The 22,278-nt window shown below is 36.5% G+C and overlaps 4 protein-coding genes across 4 annotated transcripts; 1 reads left to right on the forward strand and 3 right to left on the reverse strand.

The window, feature by feature from the left end:
- Positions 1–254: 254 nt before the first annotated feature.
- On the reverse strand, positions 255–4,525 carry LOC111785966 (Transducin/WD40 repeat-like superfamily protein). The gene is made up of 8 exons (XM_023666326.2): positions 4,198–4,525; positions 3,899–4,106; positions 3,717–3,812; positions 3,141–3,215; positions 2,216–2,326; positions 1,489–1,580; positions 1,151–1,235; positions 255–806 (listed from the first exon to the last, which is right to left on the reverse strand). The coding sequence occupies exons 1-8, from the start codon at positions 4,335–4,337 to the stop codon at positions 438–440; spliced, it is 1,176 nt and encodes a 391-aa protein (XP_023522094.2). The 5' UTR covers positions 4,338–4,525; the 3' UTR covers positions 255–437.
- A 983-nt stretch (positions 4,526–5,508) lies between these two features.
- On the reverse strand, positions 5,509–7,039 carry EID1 (F-box family protein). Its single transcript, XM_023670192.2, has one exon. The coding sequence runs from the start codon at positions 6,749–6,751 to the stop codon at positions 5,759–5,761; it is 993 nt and encodes a 330-aa protein (XP_023525960.1). The 5' UTR covers positions 6,752–7,039; the 3' UTR covers positions 5,509–5,758.
- Positions 7,040–9,187: 2,148 nt separating this feature from the next.
- LOC111785725 (NADH dehydrogenase [ubiquinone] iron-sulfur protein 5-B) lies at positions 9,188–12,823 on the reverse strand. The gene is made up of 2 exons (XM_023666109.2): positions 12,579–12,823; positions 9,188–9,554 (listed from the first exon to the last, which is right to left on the reverse strand). Exons 1-2 carry the CDS (start codon positions 12,726–12,728, stop codon positions 9,453–9,455), a joined length of 252 nt encoding a protein of 83 aa, XP_023521877.1. The 5' UTR covers positions 12,729–12,823; the 3' UTR covers positions 9,188–9,452.
- A 1,415-nt stretch (positions 12,824–14,238) lies between these two features.
- LOC111788865 (zinc finger (CCCH type) helicase family protein) lies at positions 14,239–21,685 on the forward strand. Its single transcript, XM_023669424.2, has 14 exons — positions 14,239–14,476; positions 14,854–15,031; positions 15,167–15,340; positions 15,438–15,585; positions 15,902–16,204; positions 16,498–16,644; positions 17,426–17,606; positions 18,403–18,680; positions 18,764–18,886; positions 18,964–19,108; positions 19,236–19,468; positions 19,542–19,733; positions 20,036–20,560; positions 21,197–21,685. Exons 1-14 carry the CDS (start codon positions 14,335–14,337, stop codon positions 21,446–21,448), a joined length of 3,021 nt encoding a protein of 1,006 aa, XP_023525192.2. The 5' UTR covers positions 14,239–14,334; the 3' UTR covers positions 21,449–21,685.
- The last annotated feature ends 593 nt before the right edge of the window (positions 21,686–22,278 follow it).

Raw genomic sequence — 22,278 nt, forward strand, 5'->3', positions numbered from 1 at the left:
TGTGCCAACGAAGATGCTAGACCCTGAAGGAGGTGGATTGTAAGATCTCACTTCAACGAAGATGCTAGACCCTGAAGGAGGTGGATTGTAAGATCTCACTTCGGTTGGAGAGGAATGAAACATTGTTTGTAAAGGTGTGGTAACCTCTTCGGGGAAGCCTAGAAAGGAAAGTCCAAAGAAGACCATATCTGCTATCGGAAGTATTGATCCAATTCAATAATTAATTATTTATTTATGTATTAAATAATTGAAAGAAATTTAAAACTGGAAAGCATAGGATTAAACATAGAATTTTAACCCATCTTTTACAACACTTCCATAAAGAGGCAAATCAAAGAACATAAAATCAAGGGGTTGGGAGGCAAAATGATAAATACAGCTCCAGAAACATTGGAAGATTACATGATCAAAGACATGAAAAACATATGCTTATCTCTTTAGTAAGGATGGTGTCTATGTTTCCTTCGAGCACCGGGTGACTTGATAACTAGAGTGCTCGAGATCCAAGATCGATTAGTTTCGCAAGAATCGTCCGAAGACCAACAACATAAACGTCCATCTTCTCCGCCTGTCCATCCAAACACACCTTGACTATGTGAAAATCCACCCAATAAGTTTGTCATGGGTAAGACACTTCTTACGACGCCAACGTGACCACCCTCAAGGACAACGTCGGGTGATTCAACCGCATTCTTCCCCTTATGATGGTCGACCGGGAAGTAGCCTACCATACCATCGTTGGTACCTCCTAGAACCCATAATCTATCACCTTCACTCGAGTAGTGACAATCAACTAAATAATCAACCTGTCAAACAAGGAAGCATGGTATGATATGTATGCATTTTCAATCGTGAAACTTTCAAGAACTGCATGAACCATTCACTCCGACTAGCAATAATCGAAATCTTTGAATTGAAAGAGCAAGTAAAATATGATCTAAGTAATTATCTCAAGACATCAGAAATAGTTATTTGTTTCTCTTTCAACCGGGAAAGGTAACGATAAGTTTAAGAACCTATTAGATACCCTTCAAAGTTCTAGGACTATATAAACATAAATCTAAAAGTTCATCACACGTTATCGTCGTCAAGTGCCGGTGACATAAGTTCATTGATAAATGAAAAAGAGAGACGAGATAGAAAAACTCACATGACCCATTGTCCAACTGTTGGAAGCTAGTGTGCGGGCATCTGTGATATCTGCCTCATTTCTCCCATCCGTCCAGTCCCATAAGCTACCATAGCCCATTTGCATAAAACTTCACCATTAGATAACTAGAAAAGCAACTCAGAAGATAAAGTTTTCAATTGTGAAAGGGAAAGAAAATGAAAGCTATGAGAAGCAAATTCAACCAAGAACGCACAAGTATCACAGGGCCTAAAAGTTTTGCAAGCAAGAAAGAATTGCAAATCCTCACGGAGGGAAGAAATAGCTACAATTCATTTAACTTAGTTGCACTGATGGTGTGTAGAAAAGAAGATTGGTACCTCAAGGTTTCAATGTGAGTCAAGCACCACAACTTTCTATAGTTCTCTCCAAAGAATCCGATCTTACCAACTGAAGTTCCAACGTTTATCACCTGCATGATCATGAGGGCAACACTCTAATAAAATATCTGTAGAATTGAGCTTGAAAAACCACTTAAGAAATCTCTTACTGAGAAGTCAAGTTAAAATAAAATAACAAATCAGTCACCCGAACTGCAAGGATTTGTAGGAGAGTAGTGGTTAGTCAAACTGAAATTCGATTCTTAAAATTTATATAAAGGAAGTACAATTGTAACAACCCAAGCCCACCGCTAGTAGATATTGTCCTCTTTGGACTTTCCTTTCCAGGTTGCCCCTCAAGGTTTTAAAACGCGTCAACTAGGGAGAGGTTTCCACACCCTTATAAGGAATGCTTCGTTCTCCTCTCCAACCGATGTGGGATCTCACAACAATAAAATAAAATCATGCTTACTCTTCCCGTTAAAATAGAGTCATTAAATGGGCCAATGGATTAGTCACCATGAAGAATTCCAATAATGCTATAGCATTCTAGATTTGCAAGCAAAGAATGTGCACCTAAAATAATAGGCTTTTTTTCCTCTATATTTGTGAGTGTTCGGACCAACTTGCGCGCACCCCAACAAAGTAGTAGACATTTATTCAAGCAAATCAGCTCAATCAGGAAAATATCTATGCAAATAACATTGAGATAATAATGGGTACGTACAGAATCCATATGTTCGTCATCATCGATGTCCCCATTAGTGTCAAATATACAAACCAAACCATCTACGGAAGCAGAAGCAAGCTTGGCTTGATGGCCAGGGATAAAGTGAACCTGTTAACAAGAGCAAAATTGGATAACATGAGTTATACTACCACCAACACAATTCAACCAAACAAAAAGGATCCCCAGGAAACGGAGTACTACAAAAGAGCGGTGGATTTAAGCCAAGTTGAATGACCACGATTTCTTGTAACTATATCTAATTGTAAAATATTATATCATAAGAACCCAGAAGTAACAAATCCCTAATTGTCATAACATGCAGTTCTCAATTCTTTTCTATAACCACTATAGCTTTTGTACAGAAGTTTTTATATTCTAACATGTTTTTCTAAAGAAAATCGAAAGCATCCGTTACATCTCTAGTTATTATTTATTTGAGACTGTTATTCACTTAAATCTAATAGGGAATGCTAGACACACCATCATGGCAACCTCTAAGAGCTCTACCCTTCTCTTGATCGTTATTTCAGTAGTCGATAACTTGAATTGATCGTTATTTCAGTAGTCGATAACTTGAATATCATTGCTAACAAGCAAAGTGATTTTGCACATCATTGCTATGCAAATTCAACAATCAAACTATTTCCTAGAAAGAATATGATTCTCAAAAGCTAGTGATTGTTAGAAATGCATCCTACTTTTTATGAGGACGGGAAACAATTTTCAATTTTGAGGAAAAACCATCTGCACAAAAGCCCGAATCTGACAAAAATACCGATGTCTAAACAATTTCCATGGCAATCACATATTATCTTAAGTTGAACAGGTACATGATTACTTTTTAAAATTGAAGCAATTGCTAAGTATAATCAAAATTATAATCACTAGATACAAGATACATTGCTCAAGCATCAGGAAGAACCTGAGTGACATCTTCCACATGAGAGTCCTCCAAGCACGCGACTTGCTTTCTGTTCCTCCAATCCCAGAAGAGTATCTGAGCAACATAACCAAATAAGTTCAATTATTCTTAAGAGTTCTTTTCACTAATGTCTCTAAACTCGTCGTTTGTAACGTCTCATACTTTTAGTTTTCATATTAAATGAACGGTTAAATTACAAGTTTGGTCCTTGAATTTTGTTAATACAACTTTCAGCCTTCAATTTTACGTGGAATAGGTTCATGAACCTTAAATTGTGTCTAAGAAATCCTTAAAGAAATCCTCAACTTTAAAAACTGACTAGTAGATCAATGATCAAACAGACACAAATGAAAGGTTAAAAGAGATTTATTAGGCATAACATTCAAAGCTTATGATCCTATTAGCAACTTTTAAAAATTTAGGAACTGAGAACAACTTCAAAAGTTCTGGCACCATTCTTATAATTTAACCTAAATGAATTCATAAAAGATTTCCAGCACTCTCTGCAAAACAAGAAATATGAAGAAAAACGACATAATTATAATGAAATTAACGTCACTACTAAATCAAACCCACCTGAGATTTACAACCTGCAGCAAGAAGATTCATACTCGATCCTCCATAGGCAAAGCTGAAGATCTCTTGAGAAGGGCCAGCACTAATGGATGAAACCTGCAATTGGAGCAAACAAGAGCATAACCCAAACTCCCAAACCAAACAATGAATAAAAAGTAAAAACTAGACAAAACAAACCAAACCTGCTGAAAATTCCGCACGTCCCAAGATCTGATAGTTCCATCAGAAGAACAAGAATGCAATACATGTGGGGTTGATGGCACTGCGAAGGAAATTTGATTGATTGTTCCAATGTGACCTCTGCACTCTCCATAGTACTGGCCAGTCACTGGCGAGTACAGCTTCACAACATTCGAAGATAACGACACCGCCATTGACGTCCAATCCCCACTTCAAAAAGAAGTTAGAACAAAACCCTTGATTACCGAGACAAAAATAAAAACAAGTTGAAACGACACAGACCCAGTTGGAAATTTCTTACTTGGGAGCGATGTGGAAGACGTAATCGTCGCCGAAGTTGGTTTGAATGGCATTCTTGAGCCCGAAGCGCTTGAAGGAGCTTGAATCTACACTGGAATCGGCATTGACGGGCTCCTCGACTTCCATGTCAATGGATTCCATTATTTTTTTAGTCTAATTTCTGTGCGATGAAACAGAGAAAAATTGAAAACAAGTTTCTGAATCCAAGTATAAGAAATTGCCGGGGTGAAGAAGGGTTTTAGGGTTTAGGTGGAAATCGATGGCGGCATTGAACAAACCGTTGGAGGCGCGCAACCAGTTCGCTCCGATTGATCAACTGTTAGGGCTGATAACCCCAAATACGACGCCGTTTTAAAGCCTGAAGTTATTTGAACAAACCAAATATAATAATCATAAACAATAATAAAATTAAATCATTGTTTTTTTTTTCCCAAAATTTTAATAAAAGATAACAATTTCTTCCCTCAATTTTAATATCTAATAATTTAGTTGATGGGCTTTTAAATTTCTGATAATTTAACCCTTGAAAAAAAATTATCAAAATTAAATTTCCGGTTTTATTATTTGAGATTTAAAATAATACTTCATTTATCGATCTACTTACGCAATAAAGAGATTAAATTGTTATAAATCTTAAAGCACAGGAGCTAAATGGTTACGTTATAAAATTTAAAGTCCATGAGTTTAATTATTACAAACGAACGCTCATGACCGGACTTACTTATGAATGAGTATATTTCTATTGCATTTTATAAACGGGTAGATTTCACTCAAGAAATTTAGCCAATAAAGTTCATCACGTTAGGAACTCAAAGAGTTTTTCGAGGGCATCGTATAGACGAACAAAGATCCCTACTCAAATACACAAGGGTAGAATCTTCCCCAAATCTTTGTTCTCTTTATCCTATGCTTCCTTTATAAATGAAGGACATAGTAGTCGATTAACGTTAAAGCATTTGCATTTGATACAAGACTTATCTCTAAAACAAACACGATAAGTAGGTTTGGGTGTTGTTACAATTTCGTTCATCAAATTTATACTTATACGACAAGATATTGAAATTGTGAGACGGAAGAAGATAAATGTCATCCCTTTCCCGAGTTGATGAGACACCTAAAATCGGAGTCCTTTAGATTTATCTCTAAACAAAATGAAGGTACATTAGTTGTCTTATAAAAATAGTCGAAATCATCTATATAAGATAGTCCATACGCTCACGAATGTTAAAGAAGAGATATCAACTTCAAACCTCGTAAACCAAAACAAATCTCGATCCGGGTAACCCAAAATTAGTAGTCATATTCGCAAACGGAACGAAAAACATGTAGAATTCAAATTTAAGAGCAGAGAGATGAAATCAACAGCAATCCTTTCAATGGAAGCTCATATCCAATCTCATAAAAACAGGCAAAAAAAAAGGAAGAATCAAAGTTGAGGAATAGAATGATGTAAATTATAGACATAAGAACTCCCTGGTCTCCCTCCCAACATATTCCCTCCATTGATTTCTATAGTTCTTATGGATTTGAATGAGAACAAACCAGAAGTGAGCTTGATCATGTTAGGGGTACAATGGCAGATCCGTCCAAGCTCCAGAGACATGCCCATTCTCACAGACATAAGCTCGAACAACTGGCTCACCATCATCATGGTACCCAAAAACCCGCCTCAAACAGAACCCAGAATGCAAATCCCAAGTCTCATTGCACGAGCAAAACGCACATTTCAGATCAAGTTTGTTCCTGTTCCCATCTTTGATCGTTCTCCATACATGAGAACCTTTGAAGTTCTTGAAAAAGCCTCTAAAAAGCATGTAATTCCGCTTCTCTTCAATATGAACACAGCCAGGCCAATCACAAATGTATAAACAATCGCCTCTAAATTGACTCCTAAGCAGCTTATTTCCTTGTTCCCTGCTTAAATTCCAAACCCCAGATGCCAAATGCGACCCCATAGACCTACAGATCTTCCTCCTTTTGGAAGCACAAAATTCCCCGTCAGACACAAAAACCCCCTTCTCGACCTTCGTACCACCGATTTGAGGGTCGAGAACATCCGGGGATTCAGAATCGTTATATACAGTATCAAGATACAGATCATCGTAAAGCGACCAAGCACAATCAGAAGCAGAAGCAGAAGCAGAGAGATCAGAATTAACCTCAATTTGAGCAGTGGAGGACTCCGATTCGTGTTTCGAGTCATGAGTCGAGGAGCTCAATTCCAGATACTTTTCATCCGGACCGAGTTCCCGCTCGAGCCCGAAATCGGAATTCTCGAGAAGAACGCCGGAATGGTGCAAGCCTGGACAACAGACGGCGAGCTTAAGAAGCGAAGCCCAGCCGCCGGGGGGAACAGAGTCGCCGACGACAAGATCGGCGACAAGAGAAGGGATGGCTTGATTACACTTGTTCTTCCAGCAGATATTACGGATTGTAGAGGAGAATCTGGTGGAAACACAAGCCAGACGAGCCCAGTAACAGGGATTGTCTTCGAGCTTGAAGAAGATGTTGAGAAGAATGTCGTCGGGGAGGGTGGAGAAGAGGGATTCCGCCATTGCTGAAAGTGAGGAATGGGAAAGGGGAATCGAGGGTTTTGAATGGCTTATAGGGATGTGAGAGAGAGAGAGAGAGAGAGATTGGGATGGTGAAGGGATTGGTGGTGGGAGTGGAAGACTGTCCTGTCGATGCCTATACTCACCATTTGCATCCACACACCGTCCTCTGGTTTTGCGTCCACACAAATAGACCGATTTGCATCATAGGAACACCAGCCATTCTCCAATAATTCTCTTTCCCAACTCTTCACCGACGGATACCTAAAACTCCTCCAAAAACCTTTGAAATCACCATTTTATGTTTGTTTTTAGCATCGATCACTATCGAGTTATATAATCGAATTATGTTTACTTTATTAATTGTACGGGTTCTTTTAAACTTTTTATGGGTGGATAACTTCGAACGTCGAATTTTGTGTTGGATTAATTTTGAGTTTATTAAACATTTTTTTAAGCTCATACATCTCTATAAGTAAAAACTCGTAAAACTAAAGTTCTACAAACAACCTATTAAAAATCAAAAGTTTATGGATCTACCCAGCATCCTTTTAAAGTTTATGGGAATAAACTTGTAATCATCTTTTTTTTTTCTAACTAAAACATGGGTTAAATGTGTGATGGTCCCTAATGTTTGGACCCTTCGAGTTTAAATACTTAAATAGGTCTGTCGTCATTTTGAATGAATGATAGTAAGAAATTAGGGATGGATTAGGCAATTTAATACCAGGTAAAATAAAATAAAAAGATTGAAAAGATGTTTAAAATGTAAGAGACTAAACGAATGAAAATTAAATTAAGAAAAAACAAAAAAGAGTTGACTGAATAATGAATTAGGCCTATATAATATAATACAAGCATGGAATTGTCTTTTACATTATTCATAAACCTGAATGTATAAAAGGCTAATTATAGTATTTGTCTATAATGTATGCTGAGTCGTTCCAATCAATATGAGCCAGCAATACATTCATTGAATCATCAACTTCAAAAGAAAACCATTAATACATCTTGAAAATTGAATCATGTTTCTACGATGCAATACCTACGACAAGACTAGATGAATAGCATCGCAAACTAAAATGTTAAACAAACAAGACAAAGAGGATGAATCACTTGAGCAAAAAGAAACAACATATATATTCAATAAACGTAAGTATTTTACCCTTTTAGTAATGTTAAACCACCAAAAGCACTTTTCACCTTAAAATGAACAATGAATACAATCCTCAAAATACATATAGACGGAAGGATAGTACAAACAAATTTAAAGCTAGGAAGTAAATACACAACAGTTAAAAGCATCTTCTATAGGAGGGAAAGTTTAAAGAAAGATACGAAAAAAAGGAGAAAGAAAAAGGTAGAAAAGGATTGGAAAGGTGAGAGAGACGAAAGTGAAAGAACCAACATAAAGATGTGGTGGTGGGTGTTGCAATGTATGTTTTGATGGAAAATATCTATAAAGAAGAGGTGAAACCACTGGCTGAGGACATTCAAAGGACAAACACTTGAGCCCCATCGATAAGAAAGGAATCTAACCATTTCACCTCACACGTCTCCCAATCACTACTGTTTTTGTTTTTGTTTTTCAATCTGCGTTTTACCTTTGTTTAGCATCACAAATACCTTTCATCCATAGTGCTCCTCCCCCATTACTCTTAAAAGTTCACTTTCAACTTTCAACCCCAACCCCAAACTTCCCGAGCTTTGTGTTTAACTGATCCTTGAACTTTTAAAAATGTTAACTGGTTTTTAATTTTCAATTTTGTGTCGAATGGAATCTCTAAAATTTCAATTTTGTATGAAATAGATCCTAGAACAGTTTTAACCTTTTCTAAAAAGCAAAGACCTAATAAATACAAAATTGAAAGTTTAAAGTCATGTGATAGCACACAAAACAAGAGGTGTAGACATTGTTGTGGCATTGATTCAAAGAGCCAACTCAATCAAGATAGAATTCTCAGGGTAGGTTTGTTCAGTCATGATAAATGGGAAATTAAAAAATGACTCTAAAATACGTCCCAAGGAGAGGACATCAATATCTGAAACCATCGAACTAACTCCCTGTTATGAAGGCCTAAACAGATCTTGACCGAAAATCTTTCAAAAATTAAGCACAGTTTTTTTACTGAACTACTGACTCAAAATGCATACCAATCATCGAAGTTAAAATTTTGACACATATGGCATTTGATGCACAAATTCACAATGTCCTACCCTAGCAATTTAATAATTTCATCCTGCATTTGAGGTCGACATATTGGGGTTGGGAATAGAGGTAAGTGAGTAATACCAGTTAGAGGCCCTTCCAAACGTCTCTGACATCCGTTGAGGCCCCTCCCTTCTCTGTGGATGGCAATATAAATACTACATTGACCCTTCTTCGCCAGACCATTTGGGAAGGGGAGGAGGGTCGTCCTATATCAATAGAAATGACAATGTGCTAAGAGCTTATTGATTAAACCAAAACTTGGAAATAAGTGGCATTAACACATTCACATCATCCTCATCAAGCAGATAATGCTGCCCCCTTTTGATAGAGCAAGGAAAAAAAGAAGTGAATTGACCTTGTTGCATGACTTGTGAAATTCATACCGGATTCAAGGAAGACAGAATAGAATGTAAATAACAAGCCAAAAACTGTTCAAATAACAACGCATGTCTATGCATTCTGCATTATTCAATCTCTGAATGATGATTATGACTATGCATGAGCAGCATCAACATGTTTACCCTCTTTGGCCTCCCCTTTGGCCACTCTTAGTTTACGCTGCTCCTCTTTGTAGACACGGTTTCTTCTTTGAAACTGTAAGGAATGGTTCAAACAAGCAAATTGAATTAGGACGGATTCTTACAAAGCAAGCAGAATCAATTTTTAATAAAAGCAGAAGATACTCCTTGAATTTTAGGGCATATTTGGGAGATTTTGAAATGGTTACAATTACTTGTGCCGTATTCCAAACCACTCTAAAAACATGCTTTTAATTATTCAAAACCAATTTTTATGATGCTAAAATCGCCTTTAAAAGTGTAAAATGATGCATCAAGTTGATTTTGAATGACTAAATTATGAGTAATTCTAAACCTAACAAAAGTGATTTTAACCATTACAAAATCACTTATAAACATGCTCTAGACGTTTATCCAGGTTTTCCTATTCTATAACGACAGTGTGCTTAGCCCTTGTATAATGAATTTTGCAATTAAACACTTCGATTAAATTTTTTGTTTGTTTCAGAAATCTGAACTAATCTCCCGCTGATCTCAAGCCCCAAAAAAGAGTAATACTTCAGCCACCATAAAACTTCTCACTAATATATTCATGTCTAGAAGTGTGAGAAACAAGTGATAGAATAAGTACATTTTGTTATTTTAGGGAAAGAAATCAAACTTTCATCGAAAAAAATGAAAGACTACAAGATCATACAAAAAACAAGCCCAAAAGAAACAGGTGTCTGACTCTAACTGCAAAAGGGGCTTCGATCAAAAGAACGACCCCAAGACCACAATTACAAAAAGGTCTAATGACCAACGACCACAAGGAAGCATTAAGCCTAACAACCTCTAAATCTCCTCACCCCACTTCTCATTCTCCTAAGAAAATCTCATTACATCTCTCAGCAAGGAGGCCGTCTCTCCCTAAAGGGAGGATTCAAAAGCACCCCTCCAACAACGATCGTCCATCTCTATGGTCCACGTCACTAACACCAAACAAGCTCCTCCAATGACCCTAAAGATAGTTTGCAAACTAACACTCCCATAACAAATGATCCACGTACTCCTCATGCCTCCTACAAAGAATGCACCACTGCGAGTACAAAACTAAGGAAGAGTGTCTTTGGACACAATGGAAGATATTAACCCTCTCAAGTAAAACTTGTCATGCATAAAACGTCACTTCATTAGGAATTTTGAGCTTCCATGGGAGGAAAAAAAGAAGCACCAGAGCAGCTACCGACGCATGAGGAAAAGACATAATAAAAATATGAATGGAAGAAGAAACCCCTAGAAAGGTCAGAGGTCCAGACCCTAGCATCCCTTCTCCAAGGGGAAATACACTGAGGGATATAAAGGAGAGTTGCACCTTGATAGTCCCTATAAGTAAGAAGACACGGAAAGCCTAAAGAGATTGAAGAACAGTTGCAACACTGAAGCCACTGAATGCAACCTCTTATCTGTAAGGAATCTAAGAAATACAAATGGAAACTAGACAGAGGGTCAAAAATAACATTCGAAAATGTGATGAAGGTGGAGGGTTTCAGCACCAAGGTGAATAATATTGAAAGATTCTAGTTGCAAAGATTGACGCTGCTAAACGAACCACTTCACATATTAAAATGCTCATAGACATAGTTCGCCCCGAACAACATAAAACATTACTTTTGTATTTCCTACTTGTTCCCCATTAAAGTTTCTTCTCTTCCTTATATAAAGACATTCTTAGATTATTCAATACATAAAGCCACCACGTAATCCAAAAATTGACTTTACTTATCATAATTTTCTATTAAACTTAGCGTTTGGTGTTGTTTAATTGTCTTTTTACATTCAAATCTTCGTAGATAAGTTGAATCTTCAACAACCTAAAGATCTGCTGAAATCCATTGAGGAGAGACCGCTGGCAGATTCGAAAAATCAAGCATAAACACACTGTATGTTCAATTACGAAACCTACCCACCTTTCCCGCATTTCTTTTAAATTTTTTATTATCACCCCCCCCCCCCCCCCCCCCCCCCCCCCCCCAAAAAAAAAAAAAGAAAGAAAGAAACCCTTGGATGCATGGTAAACCATAATTTCTTTGTTTCTCTCTCTTACATCCAAAGATATAAAACCACAATCACATTGTTCTGGCCTCCAATAATTATTTCTCCAAAGAGATTGTGCATATATTCATATCCTTGGAAAGAGGATAAATAATAAGTTTAGTCTCTAAACCTTGAGCCTTGTGTCTATTTAGCCCATAAACTATCCAACTTTCAAATTTCTTTTGAATTTTTTAAAAATCATAGATTGGTAGACACAAATTTGAAATTTTATGGTTCCATTAGACTTAAAATTCAAATTTATATCGAATATGTCAATTAATTAAGAATTTTCATAGATATATTCAACACAAAATTTTCAATTTTGTGATCTATGGCACACATTTGAAAGTTCATGGACCAAATAGACACAAACCTCAGAGTTCAAGGACTTACAAGCATAAAATCATACTGTTGCGATTTAACAGAATGCCTAAACAGACTATAACTTTCGCTAATCCAACTTTAGTAAAAAGGAGGCAATCGTGATAAGCAATAACAAGCAATGTGTGGTAAGCTGTTCGCTTTAAGAAAAAGGAGATAACCCGTCCTCTAATTATCCGAGTAACAGAAAATGTAAGAAGCTTAGACTGAGAGCTCCACCTTGCTTTTATAAAACATTCATTCTTGTTAATGATAACTCTAAAACATACATCAAAAGATTGAGAAACAATGTGAAACTCGAACTGGAAGCCACAGAACCTTCTTATTTTCATTGATACGACTCAACCTTTCCCTAATCGATCACTAGCACCTAAAGCCTCGAAAAATCGAAGTAATCGCAATTTAAGTTCCTACAGAAATTTTGTAGTTATATAGAAAAACATATCTAAACCAAATCTCAGGCAACCGCCTCCGGATGCGATGTTGAAAACATGAGCCAAGGTCGCATTAGGCATCAGAGGCTCGAAGAATCAAAGAGCCACACATCTAATCCCTATTCAGGCAATTAATCTAACTTATACATGAAAAATTGGAGGAAAAACAAAACAGAAGTGAAAAAAGTAAGGGAAATAGAAGGTCTCACCTCCTTGGAATGGTGGAGGCACTCTAGGTAATCTTCACGGAGTAGAGCACAGTCCTTTGGTTCTCGGCAGCGGGACATACAATCGCTGAAGTCAATCCAGAAATCGTAGCATCGGCCCTTGTTCCCGGTGATTCCCCAGCCTGAAGCCATCTTCTGAATCTCTCGAGGTTACCACTGAATCGGAGTCTCTGGTTTGCGAGTTATGTTTGGTGTGGCTCGAGCCGTTGTGACGGAGTGGAAATTTGCGACTAAAATTACCCAACTATAATGGATTTTGGTTCGGGTTTTGCGGGAAATTGGGGCAAAAAAGTAATTTCCTTTTAAATTTACTAAATTGCATAACATCCCAATCAACTATATACTTCATTATTTATTATTATTATTAAATAATATATATATATATATATAATTCCATTTTTGCCCCCAATTCACTGCAAAATCGGTTGATGAACTGTGGTGGCGTTATCTTTAGCATCGAGGTAGTGTGGTGTCGACGACGATACTGAGGTAGAGGAAGTGTCAACGTCAGGGGTGGATGGGATCTTGTGGTTGCGTTATTTTTTGCATCGAGGTAGGGGAGACTATCGACATCGACTCGTAACAGTCAGAGAAGATGAAATGTGTGAGTTGAAAGGAGAAAGGTTCGGTCGTGAAGCCTATGAACCCAATAGACACAAACTCCACATACGATAGGTAAAAAAAAGTAATTTATACCTCTTTATTCTTATTCTGAGTCCGATGATTGTGAGGTGGGAATTAAATCACCCGATACTTGATTCATATTGTTACCTTAATAAAATATATATATATATATATATATAAAATGTTTTATTCATGGTAAACTTATTTAATGCATAATAATAACTCGTCAAATATGATATTTGGAGATATATTTTAATAATTAGTTAGATATATCTAAGATATTTTGGGAGTTGTCAGTAGTATATTTTATTTTAGATGATTAAGAGTATATTTTATCTTATTTACGAGATTTAGTTAGTTATATATTTTGACTGTTTTTTTTTTATTTTATTAGTTGATAGTTTGTATCCTATTTAAACGTGAATGAAGATTATACTTTCGATCCGATTCTATTTCTATTTCTCATTCTCAACCTATAATAATTATTGATTGGCTTTGAAAATGTACGAGTAGCCATAGAGTTTTATACCATAAAATAACAAAGTGAACAATACAAAAAAGAATATACAAATAACGAGCCGATCAAAACGACACTCAGTAGCAACACATTTCAAATAATTAGAAATATGTATACACAACGTGCATCAATAAGACAATACAAGGGCTATAATTATGAGTAGTATGTTACATTAATGTTTGTCTGGGACGTGTCACTGTCATGTCTATGATGTTTTACTCGAATAATGTTTACATTTTTAAAAGATAATTTAATTAAAAATATATTATAATTATATTATCAAGTATTCTCAAATTTCCTTAAAAAGTGGGAAAATAAAAAATGGGGGCCCACGAACTGTGCCAAATCCTTGCGCACGAAGTTTGCCGTACACAAAACCAATTTTCGGAGTATTTTCCGCACTGGTAATTTCCAATTTTACCCTTACCTTTTGGTCAAATGACCGAAGACAAACATCTGACCGTCGTGTCAAGATATAAAAACCCCGTTCCTTTCCTTCCTCGATCAGTCCAGTAAGCTTTAAAGGCGGGAGCACAACGACTACGGAGACCAGAGGAACCATTCTGAGAGAGAAGGAAGACGAAAAGGTTCGCTTCAATGGCTTCTTCTTCTTCGTCGACGTTGTTATCGTCGTCGCCGTTCGATTTCTCGGCTTTACCGGTCATGTCGCTCAAGGAGAGAATCGTTGAGAAAATTCGCAAGAATCGCATCACGCTTATCGTCGGCGAAACTGGCTGTGGTATGCTATCTTCGTACTGTGTATTACTAGTGGTTTATCGTCTTTTGGTTGAAGGAAGCATGAACTTACAGTTCTCGTAATGATCGTTGTTTCTGATGGATTATACACACACCTATATATATATATATATATTTTTTTTTTTTTTTTTCATTTGTGTGTATTGCAACTTATCCATATTGTGCTCGATGACTTGAATTTTTTAAGAGAATGGGGAAGAGATGGAAAATAGAGGATGGATGACGGTTGGTTTACGGGAAGGCAACGCTTGCTATTTGCTTGTCTATCGGTTTAAGCTGTATTGTTACTAGTTTTTTTGCTCGATTGTAGTAGTTATGGTCTATCTCTGCTTATTAGGTTCTGTTGCCTTGCGTTTACAGGTAAGAGCTCTCAAATTCCTCAGTTTCTTCTGGACGAAGACATGGGGCCCATTCTTTGTACGCAGCCTAGGCGTTTTGCTGTAGTTGCCATTGCGAATATGGTTGCTAGAGCTCGTAACTGTAACGTGGGAGAAGAGGTTGGATATCATATAGGTCACTCGAAGCACTCATCGGAAAGGTACATAATATGACTGTTGATAATTGAATCTTCAATTTCACATTATATTTGTAAGTCGTTTTTGCTTACTGTATTTTAAATTGTATTCTTGTAAAATTTTACCAATGCTTCACGCTTCACGCTTCACGCATCCAGATCGAAGATTGTTTTTAAAACGGCTGGGGTTTTGTTGGAAGAAATGCGAGACAGGGGGTTAAAGGCACTCGATTACAAGGTGATTGTACTTGATGAAGTGCACGAAAGATCTGTGGAGTCTGATCTTGTTCTTGTGTGCGTGAAGCAGTTTCTGTTGAAGAACCATGATCTCAGGTTAGTTCTTTCCATTACCAGTCCTTGTTAGAAATTTAACTAAATTTTTCTTTTCTTGATTTGGCCACTCGGGAGCTAATATTTTAAAGTTTTGTAGGGTGGTATTGATGTCAGCAACCGCTGATATTGGAAGGTATAGAGATTATTTCAAAGAAATTGGTAGAGGTGAACGTGTTGAAGTGCTTGCAATCCCTAGCTCAAGCCAGAAAACTTTCTTTGAACGTAAGGTTTCATATCTTGAAGAGGTGAGCCCTTATTATTTGTGATTGATGTTGTATACTTTACTGGTTCTGTAAACCACATCATTGTGTATGTTTGCTCCGTGTTTTGTAGTTGGTTCAATGTGCTAGCAATTTTTGAATTACTTTGATGCTGATTGTTTTGATAGTGTTATAACTATGTTCAGAAAGGAGTTTAGAACTATGTCTGCAACTTGAGAATATATGCAAGAATGTTTGTATAGGACAAGCAGTGATCTTAGAGCGAAATTGTGCTGATAGAACAGAAGTGATAGTCTCTGAGTTATTTTGTTTTAATTATGATTTATTTTTCCATTGACAGGTAAATGAATTACTTGGGATTGAGTCAGATTTACAATCTTCTAATGGTTTCAGCCCTTCCACATCTTCTGTGGAAATTAAGCCTGAAGTGCACAAACTGATTCACAATCTGTTGTTGCATATTCATAAGAATGAGTCTGACATTGAAAAGAGTATCTTGATTTTTCTTCCCACGTATTATTCACTGGAGCAACAGTGGCATCTTCTGAAGTCACATAGTTCTTTTAAGGTTTATATTTTACATAGCAGTATTGACATTGAGCAAGCCTTGACAGCAATGAGGATTTGGAAATCACATCGTAAGGTATGTCCACCCTTTTTAAACAATATAATGACTAATCCTGAAATAAAGGTGATATAAAATCTTTAGTTTTTAATTTAGATGTAAAGGAAGTAATATGACAACTAATTTGAATGTGTTTCTGACAATGCTTCTGATAAGTTGATTGCTGTTTTATTCTCTATATTTGATCATTCGAGACTTCCACACTTGGTTTGGAATTTGATGTCCCCATGGTTCTTGATAAGCTCGGGCAACCGTCTCAATTTTTTTTACACTGTTATTCAAACATCTTGCATTTAAATTTTTTCCTGCAGGTGATATTAGCAACAAATATTGCTGAGTCATCCGTCACAATACCAAAAGTAGCATATGTAATCGATTCATGCAGGTCTTTACAAGTGTTTTGGGATAATAATCAGAAAAAGGACTCCGCACAGGTTGTCTGGATTTCTAAATCTCAGGTAAATGATCCGGTATACTGCGTCAAATCTTGTTCACCTAAGTTCTACTCTTAACATCTTGGCTTTTTTTTTTTTTGAACAATAATTTTTTAATGGATTCTCTATTCATTATTATACATCTATATAATTCAGAAGATAAAAACATTCGATTGCACCTGCAGAAACACTAAAGGACCTAACTTTTAGTGCTATATCCCTTTTGTCTCTTAGAGTGTGTTTGGTTTGTGGCAAATGGTAATGAAAGGAGAGACAGGCTTCAGAACGCCTTCCTACATTCGGCATAGTAAATATCCACTATTGGGCTTTGGCAGCAATATAGTTGGATTTTAGATAATATATAAATATGAATCTATATTACATTTCTACAATTCTCATTCCTCATCATACAAATAAAACACAAGCAACCTATTCTTGACTCTCCAATTTCCAACCTCCGTACTTCCAGCTTTCCGTTCTTATTACTTTGTATTAAAATGGACCTTTAAAGGCTTATACTCTCCCCTTTTCTATGTATTCATTTTTAGATTCTTTCTCCACTCACAACCCTCTCACTATCAAATACATATCTTTTTATCCATTACTTTGACTTCCTTTTTGTGATTATCACCTTTGATAGCCCCCCACCCACCCATTTCAATAGATAAACTTAACAATTTGTAATGTTACAAATGTGAATGAGAAGTCAGATTGAGGACTTCCATATAACTGCAGAATTTCCAAAAAAAAGTAGGAGTTTAGTAATTTGACTAATTTCATCTCTTTATACTGCAATATGCCTCAGGCTGAGCAGCGTAGAGGAAGGACTGGTCGAACCTGTGATGGCCAAGTTTATCGATTGGTACCAAGATCATTTTACCACAAATTTGAAGATTTTGAACGACCAGCTATACTGAGGTTATCATTGAGGCAGCAAGTGCTTCTAATTTGCTCAACAGAATCCAAAGCAATTAACGATCCAACTGGTATGATAGTTTTCTCTTGGTGAAACCTTTTTTTGTTAAATTGAGGAGCGTTCATAATTTTCATTACCTAGTTTAAGGAGGATATATTTTCCCTCTTTTATGAATGATTTATTTTTAATCACAAAAACATATTGAGGGGCGTTCATAATTTTCATTGTCTAGTTTAAGGAGGATATGATCGACCAAAACATTCAAACACACCCCCAAAAAGCCAATATTGCCCCCAATAACTGGCAGCTACAAAGTAGCCTGCATAGACGTAAGTAAAAAGGAAACTCAACTAATGGAGAGCATTACTTTACAACATTAAGTTCAAATTTCAATTTGATGGAATTAGAACTTTAGACCAAGAAAAAAGAAAGTCCCCTCTCCCTTCCCCAAATACTTTCCTTCTCATATGAATGAGCTTTGGTATATGATCTTTATTAAATTAGCTTTAATGTACATAGGATGCTGTCATATCCATGGATGAAATCCATTGCTGTTTTTCTTTTTACAGTAATCATCAAACGCAAATTCAGCAGTCTAATTGATTAATACACTTGTTTAATTTCATTTAGTTATAGTTTTTGATAAACCGATCTGGAATTAATTAAAAATAATAATAATAGTCAGCGTATGTCTGTTGAAAGTGTAGGTGTACACTTATTGACTAGGCTGTGGCAATTAGTATGATTGCCATTGATCCTCTGGTGTTGTTCTTTTTTAACATTTGGTACGTGTAGATAATGGGTTGTGTATGGTGTTACTATTATCTAAACTGGATGCACATTGATTTATGGTACACCGATTGTAGTTTTGCTGCAGAAAGCTCTCGATCCACCTGATGGCAATGTTGTTGAAGATGCATTGAATCTTCTTGTTCGCATGAAAGCGCTTAAAAAAACTCCAAGAGGCCGATATGAACCTACATATTATGGAAGTCTACTAGCCAGTTTCTCACTGTCTTTTGATTCTTCTGTGCTGATACTAAAGTTTGGAGACATCGGAATGCTCCATGAAGGAATTTTGCTAGGCATATTAATGGATACACAGCCTTTACCAGTACTTCGTCCGTTTGGAGAGAATAATTTGGTATTTCTTGATTGTTGTTATTTGGATTCCCCTATGTAACATTTGCCTGCATTTTAATCAACTTTGAACGCTATCTGATACAGTATGCAGAGTACATAAAAAGCTACTTCGATGGAGAGAGCATTGATACAATTCCACTTGGATTTAAAGAAATGGCATTGATAGGAAACTTGCATGCGTTCCAGTTCTGGGAAAGAGTTTATAAGGTATAGTTCTTTGTTTGAATAGTTATTACTTTGTTTCCCATGATGGGCGTAAAATTTAGTGCTCTTTTCCTTAATAGGATAAAATTCGTGTCGATTATTTGAACAAACTCGTGAAGTCTGATGAAATACAAGCTATGACATCAACACCTTCCAAGGATGAAGAAGAATGGTGTTCTTTTCACAGTCTTGTGCATTCATCTCTAAATCACGTCTCTGAAATGTGTATGGACTTTATCATAATCACCGTGCTTCAATTGTTCTTTATTCCATTTTAGCAGCTCTTGCTTCTTTTTGCATCTTTATATTCCTTTAGAGTTTATCCTAGACTTTTCTTTTTCTGCCACTCCAGATGAAGATATCATACATACATTGCACCAGTTTCGACCCAGATTTTTGGGTATGTGCGACATTCTAAGATCATCCAACACTCCTCAGTTTCAACATTCATGCATTCTCAAATGTCACGAAAATGGAGTTGACCAATCAAGTGAATCAAGAACCTGTGCATCTCTACCATATGTTGCTTCCAGCTATCCCCGAACTAATCATGTAGCTGGGAAGTTGGCAGATGTTATCAAACAGGTACTCATGTTTTTGTCTTCCCTATGAAAGTTGTTTGTTCACTAACTTTTTTTTTTTTTTTTTTTTTGAACAGATGAAAGTTATTTATGGAAAAGAACCAAACAATCAGTCCTTAAGTTCTTTGAACAACGGTTTTGATGTCCATGATGGGACCGCTCTTTGTGTTTACTTTGTCAATGGATCCTGCAATCGAGGCGATCAGTGCTTGTTTTCACATTCACTGCAATCAAGGAGAGCCACTTGCAAATTTTTCTTCTCTCTCCAGGTATCTATCTATCTGGTGATGCTTGAAAATTGAGCCAATTATACCCATCTTTTTTCTGACCAATGAAATGCTTGAACGATGATTACATTTACTGAAGACTAAAGTAATTGTTAGCTTTTGGAAATCCAATCAAATAAAATTCAAGGCTTTGCTTGTACGGGTCAATAAAAATGAGAAAAAAAAAACAAATGGGGAGAATATAACGTTGCTTCTTCTCAGTATATGATGCTTCACGAAGATTTGTTGGGGGTTTTCCCCTAATCCCATAGAAAGCTAATAATATGACCCTTTTTCTATTGCAGGGTTGTCGAAATGGAGATTCTTGTTTCTTTTCTCACGATCAGAGTCCATCAAATTCTCCTTCATTTGAATCAAGTCTATGCCTGCCAGAAGACGAAAAAGCTCATGCTTTGACGCTTGAAAAATATTTTCCTAAATCAGGTGGCTACATTCTTGTTATGGATGATGCCGGGTTTCATTTCTCATCAAACTTGGCTCGTCACTGCGATCCATCCAAAATAATTTGTACAACTAATCTTTCACGTTCAGACGTCTATGATGCAGCACTAAAGGACGCAAGAAAATTTTGGGAACTTTCCCACCCTGATGAAACCATCATTTCCAGTGGGAAAAATCAAATTCCCTGGTTTGATGTTAAATGTATATTGTGGTTTCCACGTTTTGCGAGTTCGAAGGAAAATCTGGTCATAGAGAAGCTTCTGCTACAGAATTTCTTTGATCTTCTGGCTGTCCGGATGTTGGCTACTGCACTTCATGGGGTTAGAGTCATTCTCACTATGAATAACATCAGATTTTCACAACTTCAGGTAATTGTTCCTTCTTTCTGAATATGAAATTTTTGTTCAGGAGTGAAACTAGTGTTAGGAATTACGAATCTCCATAATATGATATTATCCACTTTGAGCATAAGCTCTCGTGACTTTGCTTTTGGTTTCCCCTAAAAACCTCGTACCAATGGAGATGTATTTCTTACCTATAAGTAAACCCATGATCAACCCCCTTAATTAGCCTAGGTGTGACTTCTCTCTCAACAATTCTCAATCATCCTCCCCTCGAACAAAGTACACCACAGAGCCTCCCCTAAGGGCCATGGAACTCTCGAACAACCTTCCCTTAATCGAGGCTCAACTCCTTTGGAGCCCTCGACATGTGTCACTTTTTTACTATATCTTCGAGGCTCAGAACTTTTTTGTTCGATATTTGAGGATTCTATTGACATTATTAAGTTAAAGGCATGATTCCGGTACCATGTTAGGAATCATGAATCTTCATAATGGTATGATATTGACCCATGATCAACCCTTCAATTAGCCGATGTGAGATTCCTCTCCCAACAATCCTTAATAAAAAACATCTGAATGAATGTTCTATCCAGTGAGTTACCAATTGCCATACATTTTGTGGATTCTGAAAGTACTTTTGTTGGCATTGTTTTGTTTCAGGTTGAGAAGTTGGGGAGAGATAGCTTTTTCACTCTAACAGAGTCATTTCCATACGACGAAAAAAGCTTCGGTGAGTTGCCAGACAAAGTAACAACTAAAAAGGCAATGTTGATGTCTCGGCCAATCTCCTATGTTTTTGTCTTGCAACCACCTAGTGCCGTCCAGTTTGGTAATTACCGTATGACACTCAATCGATGCCTACAGGACATCGAGGGAAGAAGTAACAAGGAGATCTCACTGGTTCGTCCTTAGTCTCATTGTTGAGTAAGGAAATATATATTTTGTTTATATCATGTGTGCATTCATTCTACGTACGTAAAGAAGCCTCCTAACTTAGGTGAAGCAAGGACTTAGGACGCTTATGATCCGTATGGTAATGTGAATAGTTTAGTTTTAGTAATTGGGATTGGAGAAAGGAAAGTATTATTATGTTGTGTTATATATATTGACAATGACATAAAAGATGCATATATTGGTAAAGTGAGTTAACTCATTCGTGGCTTTGAGGTATGGAAATATGCCCCCCTGCAACTCTTACTTTGTTCAATTGTTTTTTTTTTCCCTGTCATTTATTTATGTTGTCCAAATTAGCCAATGTTTTTTTAAAAACCATTTTGTGACGTTTCTAAGTACATGACTTGCGATTTTGAAGAACTCCTAAAGGACTAGCATATTTAGGTCTAATACGTTGTTGTATCCCGCCGGATATTTCTCTTTCTAACCATATAATTACTAGTATGCCGATTGTGATTACCAATAGAATTCCATAGACTTCGTTTAAGAATTCCAATCTCGAAACAAATTGATATCTTGGACTTGTGATGTATCAATTATCATTTTAACGATCAACTTCTCCCATAATGATATCTATGCTACCTAGTATTGTCATAATATCAGTCAATTTCATTCTTTTAACTAACTAAGGAAGAATTTGTAAATTGACAAAACTTTCCATCTCCAAGGAAAACCATCCTGATCCTCTATCAAAAAATGTCAAATTTCCTTTTTGGGGTTTCTACTCTCACATAAACTTACTCGAAGACTTTATGTCTACATGTAACTTTGTTTTCATAATTTATTAT

Source organism: Cucurbita pepo, chromosome 2, assembly GCF_057944985.1.
Source record: "Cucurbita pepo subsp. pepo isolate OVF chromosome 2, ASM5794498v1, whole genome shotgun sequence".
NCBI lineage: Eukaryota > Viridiplantae > Streptophyta > Magnoliopsida > Cucurbitales > Cucurbitaceae > Cucurbita > Cucurbita pepo.

Coding starts and splice junctions, on each gene's coding strand:
- LOC111785966 (XM_023666326.2), bottom strand. CDS start 4,337: ATGGAATCCATTGACATGGAAGTCGAGGAGCCCGTCAATGCCGATTCC. Junction 4,107..4,197: donor GTCTTCCACATCGCTCCCAA/GTAAGAAATTTC, acceptor TTCTTTTTGAAG/TGGGGATTGGACGTCAATGG. Junction 3,813..3,898: donor ACGTGCGGAATTTTCAGCAG/GTTTGGTTTGTT, acceptor CTCCAATTGCAG/GTTTCATCCATTAGTGCTGG.
- EID1 (XM_023670192.2), bottom strand. CDS start 6,751: ATGGCGGAATCCCTCTTCTCCACCCTCCCCGACGACATTCTTCTCAAC.
- LOC111785725 (XM_023666109.2), bottom strand. CDS start 12,728: ATGGCTTCAGGCTGGGGAATCACCGGGAACAAGGGCCGATGCTACGAT. Junction 9,555..12,578: donor GCCTCCACCATTCCAAGGAG/GTGAGACCTTCT, acceptor CATTCCTTACAG/TTTCAAAGAAGAAACCGTGT.
- LOC111788865 (XM_023669424.2), top strand. CDS start 14,335: ATGGCTTCTTCTTCTTCGTCGACGTTGTTATCGTCGTCGCCGTTCGAT. Junction 14,477..14,853: donor CGTCGGCGAAACTGGCTGTG/GTATGCTATCTT, acceptor TTGCGTTTACAG/GTAAGAGCTCTCAAATTCCT. Junction 19,109..19,235: donor AAATCACGTCTCTGAAATGT/GTATGGACTTTA, acceptor CTGCCACTCCAG/ATGAAGATATCATACATACA.